The sequence below is a fragment of the Oncorhynchus gorbuscha genome, linkage group LG03 (assembly GCF_021184085.1).
Source record: "Oncorhynchus gorbuscha isolate QuinsamMale2020 ecotype Even-year linkage group LG03, OgorEven_v1.0, whole genome shotgun sequence".
In the NCBI taxonomy this organism is placed as follows: Eukaryota; Metazoa; Chordata; class Actinopteri; order Salmoniformes; family Salmonidae; genus Oncorhynchus; species Oncorhynchus gorbuscha.
The window spans coordinates 26,361,206-26,377,160 of record NC_060175.1 but is presented as its reverse complement, the minus strand read 5'-3'; the positions used below and the strand labels follow the sequence as shown (position 1 = coordinate 26,377,160).

The following is a 15,955-nucleotide window of genomic DNA, read 5'->3' as shown; positions in this document are numbered from 1 at the left end:
TTTGACCAGTCTGCCCACCCTGCTCTTGCCTGTTTCCTGTTTTCTATTCCTTCCCAGTTTTGACCAGTCTGCCCACCCTGCTCTTGCCTGTTTCCTGTTTTCTATTCCTTCCCAGTTTTGACCAGTCTGCCCACCCTGCTCTTGCCTGTTTCCTGTTTTCTATTCCTTCCCAGTTTTGACCAGTCTGCCCACCCTGACACTGCCTGCCGTTTTGTACCTTACCCCACCGTTCTGGATTATTGACCCGTCTGCCTTGACCTGTCTTTCGCCTGTGCCTGTGATTGTAATAAATTAGTCACTTCTACACTGTCTGCATCTGGGTTTTACCTAAACGTGATAGAAGTCATGACTAAACTAAATAAAAAATAAAGAAACTATACTCTGAAACAAAGATCAATTATTTAAAGATGCATAGTTTTACGCTTTAGAGCACCTTAAATTACATTTTGGGGAAAAAGGCCAACTCGGCTCCATCATTCATTGAATCAGATGGCTCATTCATCACAAAGCCCACTGATATTTCCAACTGCTTTATTACTTTTTCATTGGCAAGATAAGCAAATTTAGGGTTGACATGCCAGCAACAAATGCTGACTCCACACATCCAAGTATATCGGACCAAATTATGAAAGACAAGAATTGAACTTTTGAATTCCATAAAGTAACTGCGGAAGAGGTGAAACTATTATTGTTGTCTATCAACATCCACCGGGGTCTGTCAATCTGGATGGAAAATTACTGAGGATAATAGCAGATGATATTGCCACTCCTATTTGCCACACCTTCAATTTAAGCCTACTAGAAAATGTGTGTGCCCTCAGGCATGGAGGGAAGTCATTCCGCTACCCAAGAATAGTAAAGCCAGATGTGTTTGACCAGATACAATGCTATTTCACAGTAAACAAATTGATAACAGACTTTCAGCACACTTACAGGGAAGGACACTCAACAAGTACAGCACTTACACAAATGACTGATGTAAGACATTTAAACTTGTTAACCCTCGCAAGGCTGCCGGCCCAGATAGCATCCCTAGCCACGTCCTCAGAGCATGCACAAACCAGCTGGCTGGCTGGTGTTTACGGACATATTCAATCGTTCGCCATTCCAGTCTGCTGTCCCCACATACTTCAAGATGGCCACCATTGTTTCTGTACCCAAGAAGGCAAAGGTAACTGAACTAAATGACTATCGCCCCGTGGCACTCACTTCTGTCATCATGAAGTGCATATCACCCCACCTTACCTGCCACCCTAGACCCACTTCAGTTTGCATACCACCCCAACAGGTCCACAGACAATGCAATTGACACCACACTGCACACTGCCCTATCCCATCTGGACAAGAGGAATACCTACGTAAGAATGCTGTTTTATGACTACAGCTCAGCATGCAACACCATAGTACCCTCCAAGCTCATCATTAAGCTGGAGGCCTTGGGTTTCAACCCCGCCCTGTGCAGTTGGATCTTGGATTTTCTGACAGGCCGCCCCCAGGTGGTGAAGGTAGGAAACAACATCTCCACTTCGCTGACCCTCAACACTGAGGCCTCATATGGGTATGTTCTCAGCCCCCTCCTGTTCTCCCTGTTCACCCATGACTGCGTGACCATGAGCACTTCCAACTCAATCATCAAGTTTGCAGACGACGCAACAGTAGTAGGCTTGATTACCAATAACAAGACAGCCTACAAGGAGGAGGTGAGGGCCCTCGGAGTGTTGTGTCAGGAAAATAACCTCTCACTCAACATCAACAAAACAAAGGATATGATTGTGGACTTCAGGAAACAGCAGAGGGAGCACTGCCCTATCCACATCGAAGGGACAGTAGTGGAGAAGGTGGAACATCCAGAAGGTGAGGTCAGTACAGGTGCATCAAAGCTGGGACCGAGAGACTGAAAAACAGCTTCAATCTCAAGGCCATCAGACTGCTGAGCAGCAATCACTAACTCAGAGAGACTGCTGCCTACATAGAGACTCACTAGTCCCTTTAAACAATGCCACTTTAATAATGTTTACATATCTTACATTACTCATCTCAAATGTATATACTGCATCTTATACCATCTATTGCATCTTGCCAATGACGTTCAGCCATCACTCATCCATATATCTATATATACATATTCTTATTCCATCCGTTTAGATTTGTGTGTATTCGGTAGATGTTGGGGAATTGTTAAATTACTTGTTAGATATAAATCTACTGTCGGAACTAGAAGCACAAGCATTTCGCTACACTGACATTAACATCTGCCAACCATGTGAATGTGACCAATAAAATTGTATTTGATTTGACTGAAATGACTGCAACACTTAATAAAGAGCTGCAGTCAGTTTCAGAATGGGTGGCAAGGAATAAGTTAGCCCTAAATATTTCTAAAACTAAAAGCGTTGTATTTGGGTCAAAACATTCATTAAACCCTAAACCTCAACGAAATATTGTAGTAAATAATGTGGAAATTGAGCATAGAGCCATGACTACATGGAACTCTATTCCACATCAAGTAACTGACAAAAGCAGTAAAATTTGATTTAAAAAAACAGATACAAAAAAACACCTTTTGGAACAGCAGGGACTGTGAAGCAACAAACATACTGTAAGCACACACACACACACACACACACACACACACACACACACACACACACACACACACACACACACACACACACACACACATATTTAATACTGTAGATATGTGGTAGTGGTGGATTTAGTACTGTAGATATGTGGTAGTGGTGGAGTAGGGGCATGAGGGCACACGTTGTGAAATATGTGAATGTACTGTAAAGTGATTGAAATTGTATTAGCTGCCTTAATTTTACTGGACCCCAGAAAGAGTAGCTGCTGCCTTGGTACCAGCTATAGGGATCCATAATAAATATAAATACAAATTGCTGCAATAGAACTAGGACTGATCCCAGATCTCTTTGTGCTGTATTCCCATGTTTGGCATTTTTATTGATTTATTTTATTTAACCTTTACTTAATTAATTTTTATTTATTTATCTTACCTTGCGACCAGGCTATGACATGACTTCATCTTGTTCCTGAAACTGACTGCACTCTATACAAATCAGTTTCATTTCTTTATTTATATTTTAAATATTGTTTTTACATTAGAACTATATCCCATGTATATCTCTGAATAATAAATGCCTTGCATATGTAGGGCCAATATATCTGAATTAATTGTTTGTGTTGCTTGTGTCTCTCAAGTCTAAATGCCTTGAATGAAGTGCACATCATAATAGTCATAGTCATGGCAAATTAATTAAATACATTGCATCTAATAGGCTTTGAAGCACGACGACATTCAGGCTGGTTTAGGTGACAGAATTCATTGCAATCTTTCAACAAATGGTAGGCCTACATCTGTCTGGATGTATGGGAGGGCATTAATAATCCATCTCTAGGGTTGGTTGTGTTCGTATGGATTGGATTGGATAGCGATTCTAGAATATAGTGTACCACATAATCTCTTGCCTTGGAATCATTGATTCGTCGTTTTCCACCAGCATGTGGTGTCATTTTTGTACCAAACAACATGTTATATTGTGAAGAATACGATTGCAGCTCCTTGGTTCTGTTATGTAAGGGTTAAACGCATCAACGTGAAGCTGGGCAGTGAAGCTGCATGCCGCGCGGCGTTTCGACCTTTTGCGCTAGAGTAGCATACCAGTCGCGCCGCCCTACTCCAAGACAGGAGATGGGGAAGACCCTGGTGTGGAAAACCGTGTGGATTCGCAACATACTTGTTGATCTTCTCTATTAAAATAGAAGGGCGTCATCCTAGTCGGACTAAATCAGTGTATAGGAGGATTCTTATCTAACCAAAAGGCGGAGGAGATCCAGAGTGCCACGGAGGCAACACCGTTTGAAACGGAATGGATCACAAACCGTGCCGAGAGTAGGCTAATTAACCTTAAACCGTTTCCTCATTTTTCCTCGGATATTTAATGTTTTCAACTCTGCCTCTCGATACGGTCTGATGAGCCAACCTAAAGTTAAGGTACGCGGGACTGATGCTTCTTCCATATATTCAAATAACAGGTTGTATTTGTTGTTCTCCTTTATAAACAAGTATTGCTAAATGCTTATTTGCTATTGCTATCAACGTAATAGCATTATTTTTAATATGGAAATATTGTCCTGCTATATATGAATAGCATGTTAGGCTACACCAAGGATGACATTAATGGGCAACAAACACCTATTGAATGGGCAAAACGCAAAATGCAAATCAACATTGAGGAATTGTCCTTCAGAGCAGGGGAAATCGCAGCGGAATTGGTACATCATTAAAATCCTGTATTTTTGAAGATGCACATTAGGACGTTGTGTAGCCTATACAACTCTCACATAGTCAGATCAATAGATACAGATACATTTGGTTATTTCGGTTTCCAACCATGGTTGATGAATCCACAATATTTACATCCTGGAAAAAACAGGCCAGGTAGAAGACGATATTTTATGTATTTTATTTGATTTCTATTGAACCTTTATTTAACTAGGTAAGTCAGTTAAGAACAAATTCTTATTTACAATGACGGCCTTCCAAGAGGCAAAAGTCCCCTTGGGGGCCTGCGATTAAAAATACAATATAATAAATATGGGACAAAACACACATCACAACAAGAGACAACACAACACGACATAAACAGAGACCTAAGGCAGCTAAACTATGTGTATTAAAGTAGTCAAAAGTTAGGGATTTGGTCCCATATTCCTAGCATGCAATGATTACATCACAGCCAAGTCACCCGTGACACAAGTCAGTATTAGACTGAGGACTTTGGGAGATGACATGGAAACCTGCCACTAGGGGACCCCTGATTCCAATGGTTGCAAGTTCAAATCCAGCCTCTGATTCCAAAGGTAGCAAGTTTGAATCCTTGATAAAAGTAATTATTTATGTTTTTGTTTTATGCCTATCCAAAAATGTAACCCTTACCTTAGCCATTCAGAGTTAATGCCTAACCTTAACAATTTGGTGTTAATGCCTGTACTTAACCTTAAACATTTTGAGTTCATGCCTAAAGTCAACCTTAAATACTTCAACATTTGTCGCTTGGAACAACTTAGAAATTTGTCATTTGAGAAACGTGAATAAACGTCTAATTCCGACGTGAGAACGTCTAATTCCGACGTGAGAACGTCTAATTCCGACGTGAGAACGTCTAATTCCGACGTGAGAACGTCTAATTCCGACGTGAGAACGTCTAATTCCGACATGGTAGTACATCAACCTTGTGACTCTACAAACTTGCTGGATGCATTTGCTGTTTGTTTTGGTTGTGTTTCAGATTATTTTGTGTTCAATAGAAATTATTGGTAAATATTGTAGTGTCATTTTGGAGTCACTTTTATTGTAAATAAGAATCTAATATGTTTCTAAACACTTCTAAATGAATGCGAAGCTACCATGATTACAGATAGTCCTGAATGAATCGCGAATAATGATGAGTGAGAAAGTTATAGAAGCACAAATATCATACCCCCAAGACATGCCAACCTCTCACCATTTAAAAAAGGGGAGGTTAGCATTTTTTTGGGGGTGGGGGGTTGATATTTATGCCTCTAACTTTCTCACTCATCATTATTCACAATTATTTCAGAATGATCCGTAATCATTGTATCAGGATTATCCGTAATCATGGTAGCAGTATTATCTCAAAACCGAAGTGCTGGACTACAGAGTCAAAACAACAATAAATGTGTCACTGTCCTAATACTTGGAGCTCACTGTACATATTGCAGAGCGCAAATCAATTGTGTAACTTCTTTGACACAACAGTATTGATGTAGGACTTGATTGTCTGGAACGGAAAATACAGTAGTCCACCACATTTTTAGTATCTTCAAGACAGAAAGGATAGGCCTACTGTGCATGTTAATGTGTTCTGTTCAGTTGTTGAACATTGCTGCTTTGATTTTGAACCATCATTTGAATACAAATGCCTGCAAATGGTTGATTAGTGAGGGAGGGACAGAGCATGCCGAAACATCCATATTCAACCGACATTGTGGATCCTTCCCCTGGTACTGTATGGCTCTGTGATCATCCAAAGCATTCCATATTCAACCGACATTGTGGATCCTTCCCCTGGTACTGTATGGCTCTGTGATCATCCAAAGCATTCCATATTCAACCGACATTGTGGATCCTTCCCCTGGTACTGTATGGCTCTGTGATCATCCAAAGCATTCCATATTCAACCGACATTGTGGATCCTTCCCCTGGTACTGTATGGCTCTGTGATCATCCAAAGCATTCCATATTCAACCGACATTGTGGATCCTTCCCCTGGTACTGTATGGCTCTGTGATCATCCAAAGCATTCCATATTCAACCGACATTGTGGATCCTTCCCCTGGTACTGTATGGCTCTGTGATCATCCAAAGCATTCCATATTCAACCGACATTGTGGATCCTTCCCCTGGTACTGTATGGCTCTGTGATCATCCAAAGCATTCCATATTCAACCGACATTGTGGATCCTTCCCCTGGTACTGTATGGCTCTGTAATCATCCAAAGCATTCCATATTCAACCGACATTGTGGATCCTTCCCCTGGTACTGTATGGCTCTGTGATCATCCAAAGCATTCCATATTCAACCGACATTGTGGATCCTTCCCCTGGTACTGTATGGCTCTGTGATCATCCAAAGCATTCCATATTCAACCGACATTGTGGATCCTTCCCCTGGTACTGTATGGCTCTGTGATCATCCAAAGCATTCCATATTCAACCGACATTGTGGATCCTTCCCCTGGTACTGTATGGCTCTGTGATCATCCAAAGCATTCCATATTCAACCGACATTGTGGATCCTTCCCCTGGTACTGTATGGCTCTGTGATCATCCAAAGCATTCCATATTCAACCGACATTGTGGATCCTTCCCCTGGTACTGTATGGCTCTGTGATCATCCAAAGCATTCCATATTCAGCCGACATTGTGGATCCTTCCCCTGGTACTGTATGGCTCTGTGATCATCCAAAGCATTCCATATACCACAGAGCAGGCTACTGAAAGACAGGGCGGGAAGTGATGGTTTGTTTTGATTTGGGAAGTCGTTATAAACGGTTAGAGAAAAACGTCTTGTCTGAGTTGTAGAGGGACACCATTAAAACACCAGATTTAGGAAAGGCCTGCCATTGTAGCTTTCAGTTCTGTCATAAGCCTACCTTATACAGTATATGTATTCAGTTCTTCGGCATGGTTGAAAATGGCTTTCTCAGTCCCAAACGTCTCTCTAGGCTATTATTTCTTCAAGGAAAAATGGGTTTGCATGACGACAGAGTTTTGGGTATTATGGCTCTATCACTTATGAACTGCTTTTGTAGGTGTTATAGACAGGTTGGTTGTTCAGCAACAGAACCAACGGGTGTCCAACTATGGGGAAAAACAGACGGGTTGGCTTAGAATGCTGACAACATGTAAACTATATTTAGTCTCCAATGTTTATTGAAAACATAAATACATTTGCACAATGAGCACTTGTCTCTCAAATACATCATTACAGTTGATGGTTAGATAGCTAGCGAATTGTATCCACATTAGCATAAACATAACATCAGTCCAAACAAGACATGGTATCAAGAACAAGATAAAACTAGCTGAAAGAGCCACCTACAATCTCCTATATGGCAGCTCTTTGTCATGGTTGCTAGCTATCTGGCCATCCACAATCACAACACATGGACTTCTGCCCTATTGAATCGCGTGCATCATTTCCGTGACATTGTCAACTAACCCGTCTGTCTGTGCAGCCAGGGGTGTAAAGTACTTAAGTAAAAATACTTTAAAGTACTACTTAAGTCTTTTTTTTGTGGTATCTGTCTTGTCTTAATTGATTTAATTCACTATTTATATTTTTTTCCAACTTTTACTTTTACTTCACCACAATCCTAAAGAAAAGAATGTAAGTTTTACTCCATACATTTTCCCTGACACTCAAAAATACTCGTTACATTTTGAATGCTTAGCAGGACAGGAAAATGGTTAAATTCACAAACTTAGCAATCCCTGGTCATCCCTACTGCCTCTGATCTGGCAGACTCACTGAACACAAAAGCTTCATTTGTAAATGATGTCTTAGTGTTAGAGTGTGCCCCTGACTATCTGTAGATAAAAAAACAAGAACATTGTGTCATTTGGTTTGCTTTATATAAGCAATTTGAAGTGATGTATACTTTACTTTTGAAACTTAAGTATATTTAAAACCAAATACCTTTAGACTTTTACACAAGTAGTATCTTACCGGGTGAATTTCACTTTTATTTGAGTCATTTTCTATTAAGGTATCTTTACTTTTACTCTAGTATGACAATTGGGTGTTTTTTCCACAACTCTACAGCAACATGAACAGTGTACCATTAAATATTTAGAAGCATGCTTATTTTCCCCAAGTGAACTCGCCCTGGTTCCTCTCACGCAGTCGAGTGAACAGCGCACGCTGTCGTTTCAGCACCGGTGCAGAGTGGACATCGCTCACTTGAGCCGCTGCCACGTCCCCACTCAGTATTCATAAAAAGCGTGTGGACAGTACTCTGTCTGAGTGTATTACCATCTTTCTATTCACTCTTTTAGCATGGAGAACTGTTCTGACTATAGGTCACTGTGACTGCCTGGGCTAACGGCTCTATTTTAAAATCTTGTCATTGACATTTTTCTTATTCTCCTCTCTTTTTTCCCCTCCTTCTTCCCCCAGATTCAAGGATGAAAGAAAACAAGCACAAATGTAGACTGTAACTTTTCCCCATCCGGATCTTGCCTGTTGGACAAATTGGAACTCGGTGGAACTCTCGTTAGTTCAAAATGGAGAAATCCTCAACGGGATTGAATAAGAATGGCTCGCGATCCACCACATCACTACCCCCAGAACCAGCGTACATAATCCACAGCAAGTCATGCTACCGCCGGGTAAGGCTCAACGTTGGGGGTCTTCCACATGAGGTCCTCTGGAGAACGTTGGATAGGTTACCACGCACCCGGTTAGGGAAACTACGAGACTGCAACACCCACGACTCACTCATGGAGGTATGTGATGACTACAACTTGGACGAGAACGAGTACTTTTTCGACCGGCACCCAGGGGCGTTCACGTCCATTTTGAACTTCTACCGGACCGGTAAGCTCCACATGATGGAGGAGATGTGCGCCCTGTCGTTCAGTCAGGAGCTGGACTACTGGGGCATAGATGAGATCTACCTGGAGTCCTGTTGCCAGGCCAGGTACCACCAGAAGAAAGAACAGATGAACGAGGAGCTCAAAAGAGAGCAAGACACCTTGAACGACAGAGAGGGAGAAGAGTTCGACAACACGTGTTGTGCTGAGAAACGAAAGAAACTCTGGGACCTTCTGGAAAAGCCCAGTTCGTCTGTCGCAGCCAAGGTAACCTTTCATTCTAAATATCATATGTGGACAGTATGCCTTTAAGTTGTTTATCATGACTTATTTTTATTGATAAAAATGCTCTACGTTATAGTAGTGGAAGAGAGAGAGAGATACAGAGGGAGTGAGAGAGACAGAGATAACTGATTAATTAAACATGTGTGACTATTGACGAAATTAATCAGAATTAGGAAAGTAAATCAGAAAACAGTCATAGCTTCTGTACGGTCATGATGGGTTTATTTATATTAGGGCCTAATCGGGCCTGCTGAAGTACAATCACTATTCCTTTGTTGTGTTACATCAACGTAATACCAACCATGAGCCCCAGGAGTGATGTGATCAGGTGTAAACTGGAATGGATGAGCTCAGCCAGCATTGCTCATTACTTCTTCCTCTAAGGCCATGTCAGGAGGGCTTCACGCTGCTCAGAGAGCGAGAGAGCGAGTTTTAAATCATCTTTATTGGGTCAGGGGGCCCACCACACAATACTCATACAAAACCAGTTACACATCAATTAAAAACACAACTCCAATTCCTCCTCCACAGTAACTAAACACAACAGCCTCTGAATACCCCATATACTCAAAAACAGATCAATGTTGTTGACAAGTTTAATAGGCAAACCCAACCCTTAGTCTCGCTGCCAACATTCCCTCCAGCATTCCCACCACATCCACAGACCCCTGTCCTCGAATACTGTTCTTTCGGGTCTTCCACATCGCTAATTTTGCTGCCCCTAACACAAAATTAAGCAACACAACTACACCCTTTTGACTGAACCTGTACTTTGGCCCAAATATATACAGTTGGGAAGAGAGAACCTCTCCCAACGTTGAGAACCAATCAGTGATCAGTTCAATCATCCCGACCAACCTGGGACACAGTAAAAACAGATGTGCCAGAGATTCAGACTCAGCACAGAATGGACACCCCTCCCCAACAGTAGTGTCCAGGTGTACCAGATGTATGTTGGTGGCTATAGCTCCATGTATTATCCTCCATTGGAGGTCAGCTGTCCTCTTAAAATTAGGCAGTTTGTATAATGATCGTCAACAACCTTTTGGAGAGGCACCTGGACCAAGCACACCCGCCCACCTCATCGATTTTACCTCTTCCAGGGAAGAGGCATGGGACACCTTTACACATATTCTGTACATGGCCTTCTTTCCCACCTCCGGGGTATTGAAGGAAAGCAGCATCCCCACATCCTCCTCGAATGCCCCCATCGCAGCACTAACAATCAGTGCAGGGAACACAATCCAGACCCTCCTTCCACCGATCAGAATTGGAAGTATCAGTCACATACTGCAGATGAAGCACTGGCAAGGAGTCGCAGACCTCAGCGACGACCTTCCTCAGTAGGCGAGATGATCGGATCCCCGCTCTTTCTCCCAGCTCCTCCAACGATCTGCTCCTGCTCCGCATCAGATGACCCAGATTGGTACACCCCATGCCTAACAGGCATGAACGTAGGCTAGCTGAACCCAAAACACGGGACTGGATGGCAGTGTTGTGAAAAAGAGGCTCTTCAAAAAGCCACATCCCAGGTGGCGTGCCAGCCTTACGGGACTTGACAAGGACTCTCCAAGTCCGCATAACAGACTCATAAAATGGAGTCAGGCCAGGCAAATCACCTCCCTCCAGCTTTAAGAGGAAAAGGTGCTTGTCTAAGCCCAAACAGCCCGCTCTCCTCATCAATATGTAGGCTGTTTCGACCCAGCTAGAACCGTCTCTGTACAACAATCTCTGGGCTGCTTGAAGCCGGAAAGCCATGATCCTAGAGGAAATGTCCACCAGGCCTTGCCCACCCTCGTGCAACGGCAGGTGCAGGGCTGCAGCTTTAATCCAGTGTTGTCCATACCAGAAGAAATTGACAAGGGTCCTCTGAAGCTCTTGTATCAGACCCTTTGGTGGCTGCAAAACCATTAGTTTGTGTTACAGGGTAGAGGCAGCAAGATTATTAGCTACCAGAACCCTTCCCCTATAAGACAGCTGGGGCAGCACCCATTTCCAATTTGACAGTCTGGCACACACTTTCTCAAATACACCCTCCCAGTTCTTTTTCTGAAAGATATCGGAGCCTAGAAAAACCCCCAAAGTCTTCATCCCATCTCTGCCCCACTGAAGCACCCCTGGTAATCGTGGAGCGGACCCTATTTGAAGCTGACCTGCCCACAGCGCTTCACTCTTTCCCCAATTGACTCTAGCTGAGGAGGCCCCCCTCATACACCTTTAACGCGTTTGAGAGAACCTTTCTGGTTTCTCTTTGCCAGGTGTAATGAAGGGTCCCACGATAGCACTGTCTGCGTATGCAGATGTGATTGTTTTTATTACAGGGGGTGAGGATGTTAAGCTTCGCTCTTAAAAAACAAAGCATTGGTTCAATCGCCAGACTATATAACTGCCCTGAAATTGGACATCCCTGCCTTATGCCCCTTTGGACAGGGATAGGACAACTCAAACCACGCCCCAGCATACAGTAAATTCATCCAAGACAAAAAACATCCCCAAACCCAAAGGCTTTCATCGTTTTAAACAAGTACTGGTGGTCCACACAATCAAAAGCCTTCTCCTGATCCAAAGAAAGTAAACCCACATTTACATCAGACAGTTTACAAATGTCTAAAACATCTCTTATCAGAAACAAGTTGTCAACAATAGAGCGATGAGGTACACAGTAGGACTGGTCCTTGTGGATCAATAATCCCAGACACTCAACCTGTTTGAGAGAGATTTAGAAACTATTTTGTATTCAGCGCACAGCAAAGCAACAGGTCTCCAATTTTTTATGAGAGCCAAATCCCCCCTTTTTGACAACAGTGAAAGCACCGCACGTTGACAGGATACAGGAAGAGAACCCTAATCCTCCGCCTTATAGAGGGCCGAGTAGAAATCCAAGGCATGTTGACGCATTTCAATGTCATCCGTGGTCACCTTCCCATCAGGGAGTGAAGGCAGACCATCTGTTTACGTTGAAATGTCAACTGACCTAGGTTTTTTTTTAAGCGCTAGGAGCATCCATATCCTTGAGGGAAGTGAAACGAGATCTAATCAAGGCACCCTTCACTCTTTCATGCAGAAACGACCTCAGTTCATGTCTCTTGTCCTGTAAGTTCATGACTAGTCCAGGGTCATTCTGAGTGAACAGCTTCAATTCAATAGACTTGATGTCCTGTTCAAGGGCCTTGATAGTCTCTTTAACTTCAATTTGAGACAGAGCAGTATAATGTTGACAAAATAATCGTATTTGGGCCTTCACAACCTCCCACCATTGTCTCAAGGACTCAAAATTCCCTTTTGTAACCCTCCATTTTTCCCAAAACAACAAAAACCTGTCACAAAACATGACATCCTGTAACAATTTAACATTAAAATACCAGTAAGGTCATGACCTTTGTGGACAGGACAAGTGAATATCAACAGTAACAATATGATGATCAGAGAAACCCACAGGAGTAATGGTACACTTTCCAACCCTACTACAGTATTGCTCAGATACATACAACCTGTCTAACCTTGCTGCACTTACATGACCTTCATACATTTGTAGCCATGTGTACTGCCCAACTTTTGCATTCCTTACTCTGCACACATCAGAAAGCTCAAACTCAGTTAATAGGCCAGACATGCAAGTGGCTGACCGCAGGTGAGGTTCTTCAGCGGTGCAATCAACAGTAAAATCCACTGTACAGTTCCAGTCACCCCCTAAAATCATACACCCCTCTTGATCACACTGTCTTGAGGTTTCCTTTAGTTGATCAAATATAGCAATATGCTCTGTACCCTCATTAGGAGCATAAACAAAAAATAAAAAACATAACATCCGCCTTGACCAATAAAACCCGACCCTTGACAATCTCTGTTGTAGATACCACAGTCACCCCTAAACCTGAGGAAAACAAGATTGCCACCCCAGCACTGAAATTAGTACCATGACTGAGTACATGCTGCCCCTCCCACCACATACCCCAGTCAACCTCATTTTCCTCATCACTATGTGTCTCCTGTAGGAAAACTACATTAAGCCTTTTCTGTTGTTTTATTACTTCTAATACCCAAGCACTCTTATTCCTGTCCCTTCCCCCATTAATACTGAGAGAATCTCCCCTTAGTACCTCCATGTAGAAAAGAGAAAAGAAAAGCAGAAGAAACCACAGAGAAACCAGAGAGAAAAGACACCCTATGAAGCATGATCCTCATCATTGTTTTAATCTTCTCTTATTAACCTGACCACGTTTCCCACCACCTTTTGCTGCTGCAACAGCAGTAAAACATTGCCTCAAGCGAAACCGCTTCTCACTCAATTGGTCTAACCCCACAGTCTTCTGTAACATCACAGCTGACCTCACAAACTTATCAACATCAAAATAATCTGCCAATTTGACAGATTTCCCAAAAGTCTGATCCAGAAACTCATTTACCTCTAGATCGTAAATTGAGTCGTCACCAGCAGCTGTCATATCAAGAGATATCCATATCCTTCTCCTGATCCTCAGCTGAGACCACAGACAACTGACTCCCCACTTGCACCTCATCACTCGTACCAGGCATCTCCTCCACTACCTGGGAGCCTAGCTCCACATGAACCCCAGCACTCGTAGTGGGCATCTCCTCCACTCCCTGGGAGCCTAGCTCCACATGAACCCCATACTTTACCCTGGGCACCTGCTCACCAGTCTGAGGAACTGGCTCTTCAGATACATCCTTACCTTCTACAACAATACTTTTCTGCTGCATAACATTTCCCTCTAATGCAAGTTGCAACTCTGTGCCCTCAACACGGATAACTTGTTCCTCAGCAACAGGTGCTTTTGGCTGCTCTACCGCTGTCGGTCCACCTCTCCCTACATCAGTGAGCCCAGTCGTTACAATGACCACCTGCGCCCCTCTCTCTGCCTTCTCGGGCAAGCATGTCGCTTATGACCAATATCCCCACACTCAAAACACTGTTGACTACCCGTACTAGCATAAGCCATATACATTCTATTGTCATACTTGATTTTAAACGATAACTCTAAAGTCTGCTCCGGTGAGTCCAAAAACAAACACCTGTCGCCGAAATGACATTACCCATTTCAACGCCGGGTGTTTGCAACCCAACGGGACAAGCTTAATTGAACTGGCGAATTTCCCAAAGCGCAATAACTCACGCTCCAATGGCTCATTTGGAATAAATGGAGGTACATTTGAAATTGTTACCCTTGTTGACGGAGAAAAAAAGCAGCGTAACTTGAATAAACATTCCTTTAAGAAGTACACCATGCTCAACCATCCCCCCAAAAAAGCCAAGAAATAGAAAACAGAAAGAAAGTTGTGAATATCTAACTCTCCACAACACAGGAGAGAGAGAGAACCAGTCGAAATACAGCAATGTTTTGTCCGCCCACATCATTTTCCCACAATGCTTTAGAATTTACAGTTTGCTGCAGTAAAACATTTCAGAGTAGTTTTACTGTTGATAATACCCTGAATTAGCACACAGTGCTTTATTGTTCGGCCTGTAGCTGTTCTTGCCTTGTCTCGGAAATAGAATTAGAGCAGGAGTCAATGTCAGCTGCTGAAGCTTTATAGGAGGTAGCTACGCTACTGTATATGTGAGAGCTGTCAGTACTTTACAAACAGGCCGTGGAGTAGATGAGATCAGTGAGTATAGTGTATCAGCGTAATGACTCGTTCACATAGGCATCAAGGAGATTGTTACGAATCCCTTTTGGCCCGACAGTCTAGGGGGGATGGTAATGAGACCCGTAACATAACTCATGCAAATTATAATAGTGACAAAGTAAAAGTGTGAACAAAATAACCAGGACAACTGAAAGCTACCGTCAAACTTAAGTTTTATTTGAAAACACACAGTAATGGGGGGAGCAGGAAAAGGGGCTGAGCTGGACCCAAGGAAAGAAACAATAAGTACTCAAAAACACCCCTAAACTAGACTAGCCTACTTTAACAACAGCTAACTAACTAACCAAAAATACAGTGGGTGGTCCGCCCAGTTCTAACTAGTGTATTTAACAAAGTCTACCTACGGGTAGTGTATGCCCATGGGCGACTTGTCTTGGTTTCCCCTTTTCCCACCAGCAAACAAACACCATAACCAAAAACAATACTCACAGGTGAGGACAAAGTGCTATGGAGGTGCTCAAACAAAAGAGAGGTTAATACACAAAGAGAGAGTGACACACAGAGACCTACAGACATGGCATTTAGAGAGAGATTGAGCTCTACAGCAAACAACTGACAGGAGTTTTAAACCAAGGGAAAGGAACTGTGATAGGGTAGGAAACAGGAGGAGGTGTGTCTTCTGATTGATGATTGGATTGGTGACTGATTGGGGAGTGATGATTTTCACCTGTGAGGGGAGAAGGAGAGAAAAGAAACACACAGGATACGTGTATCTGTAACAGAGATGCAAAATCAATGTTTATCAGGTTAACTTGAGGTTGTTGTAGTGCTACTATAAGATTGTAAGTAGGTTGATCTTATACCGTTCTGTCTTAGTTATTCTGACATTGGCAATTTACCTCTCTTCAATCACCTATT

General features: G+C 42.7%; 1 protein-coding gene across 1 annotated transcript in view; it reads left to right on the top strand.

Annotated features, from left to right (window-relative positions):
* The first annotated feature begins 3,681 nt into the window (after nucleotides 1-3,681).
* LOC124019169 (potassium voltage-gated channel subfamily B member 1-like) overlaps nucleotides 3,682-15,955 on the top strand; it is a 77,109-nt gene continuing 64,835 nt past the window's right edge. The window contains exons 1-2 of the mRNA XM_046334560.1: nucleotides 3,682-4,015; nucleotides 8,727-9,409. Coding sequence (XP_046190516.1) covers nucleotides 8,834-9,409 — 576 coding nt within the window. The 5' untranslated portion in view covers nucleotides 3,682-4,015; nucleotides 8,727-8,833. The remainder of the gene's footprint in view (nucleotides 4,016-8,726; nucleotides 9,410-15,955) is intronic.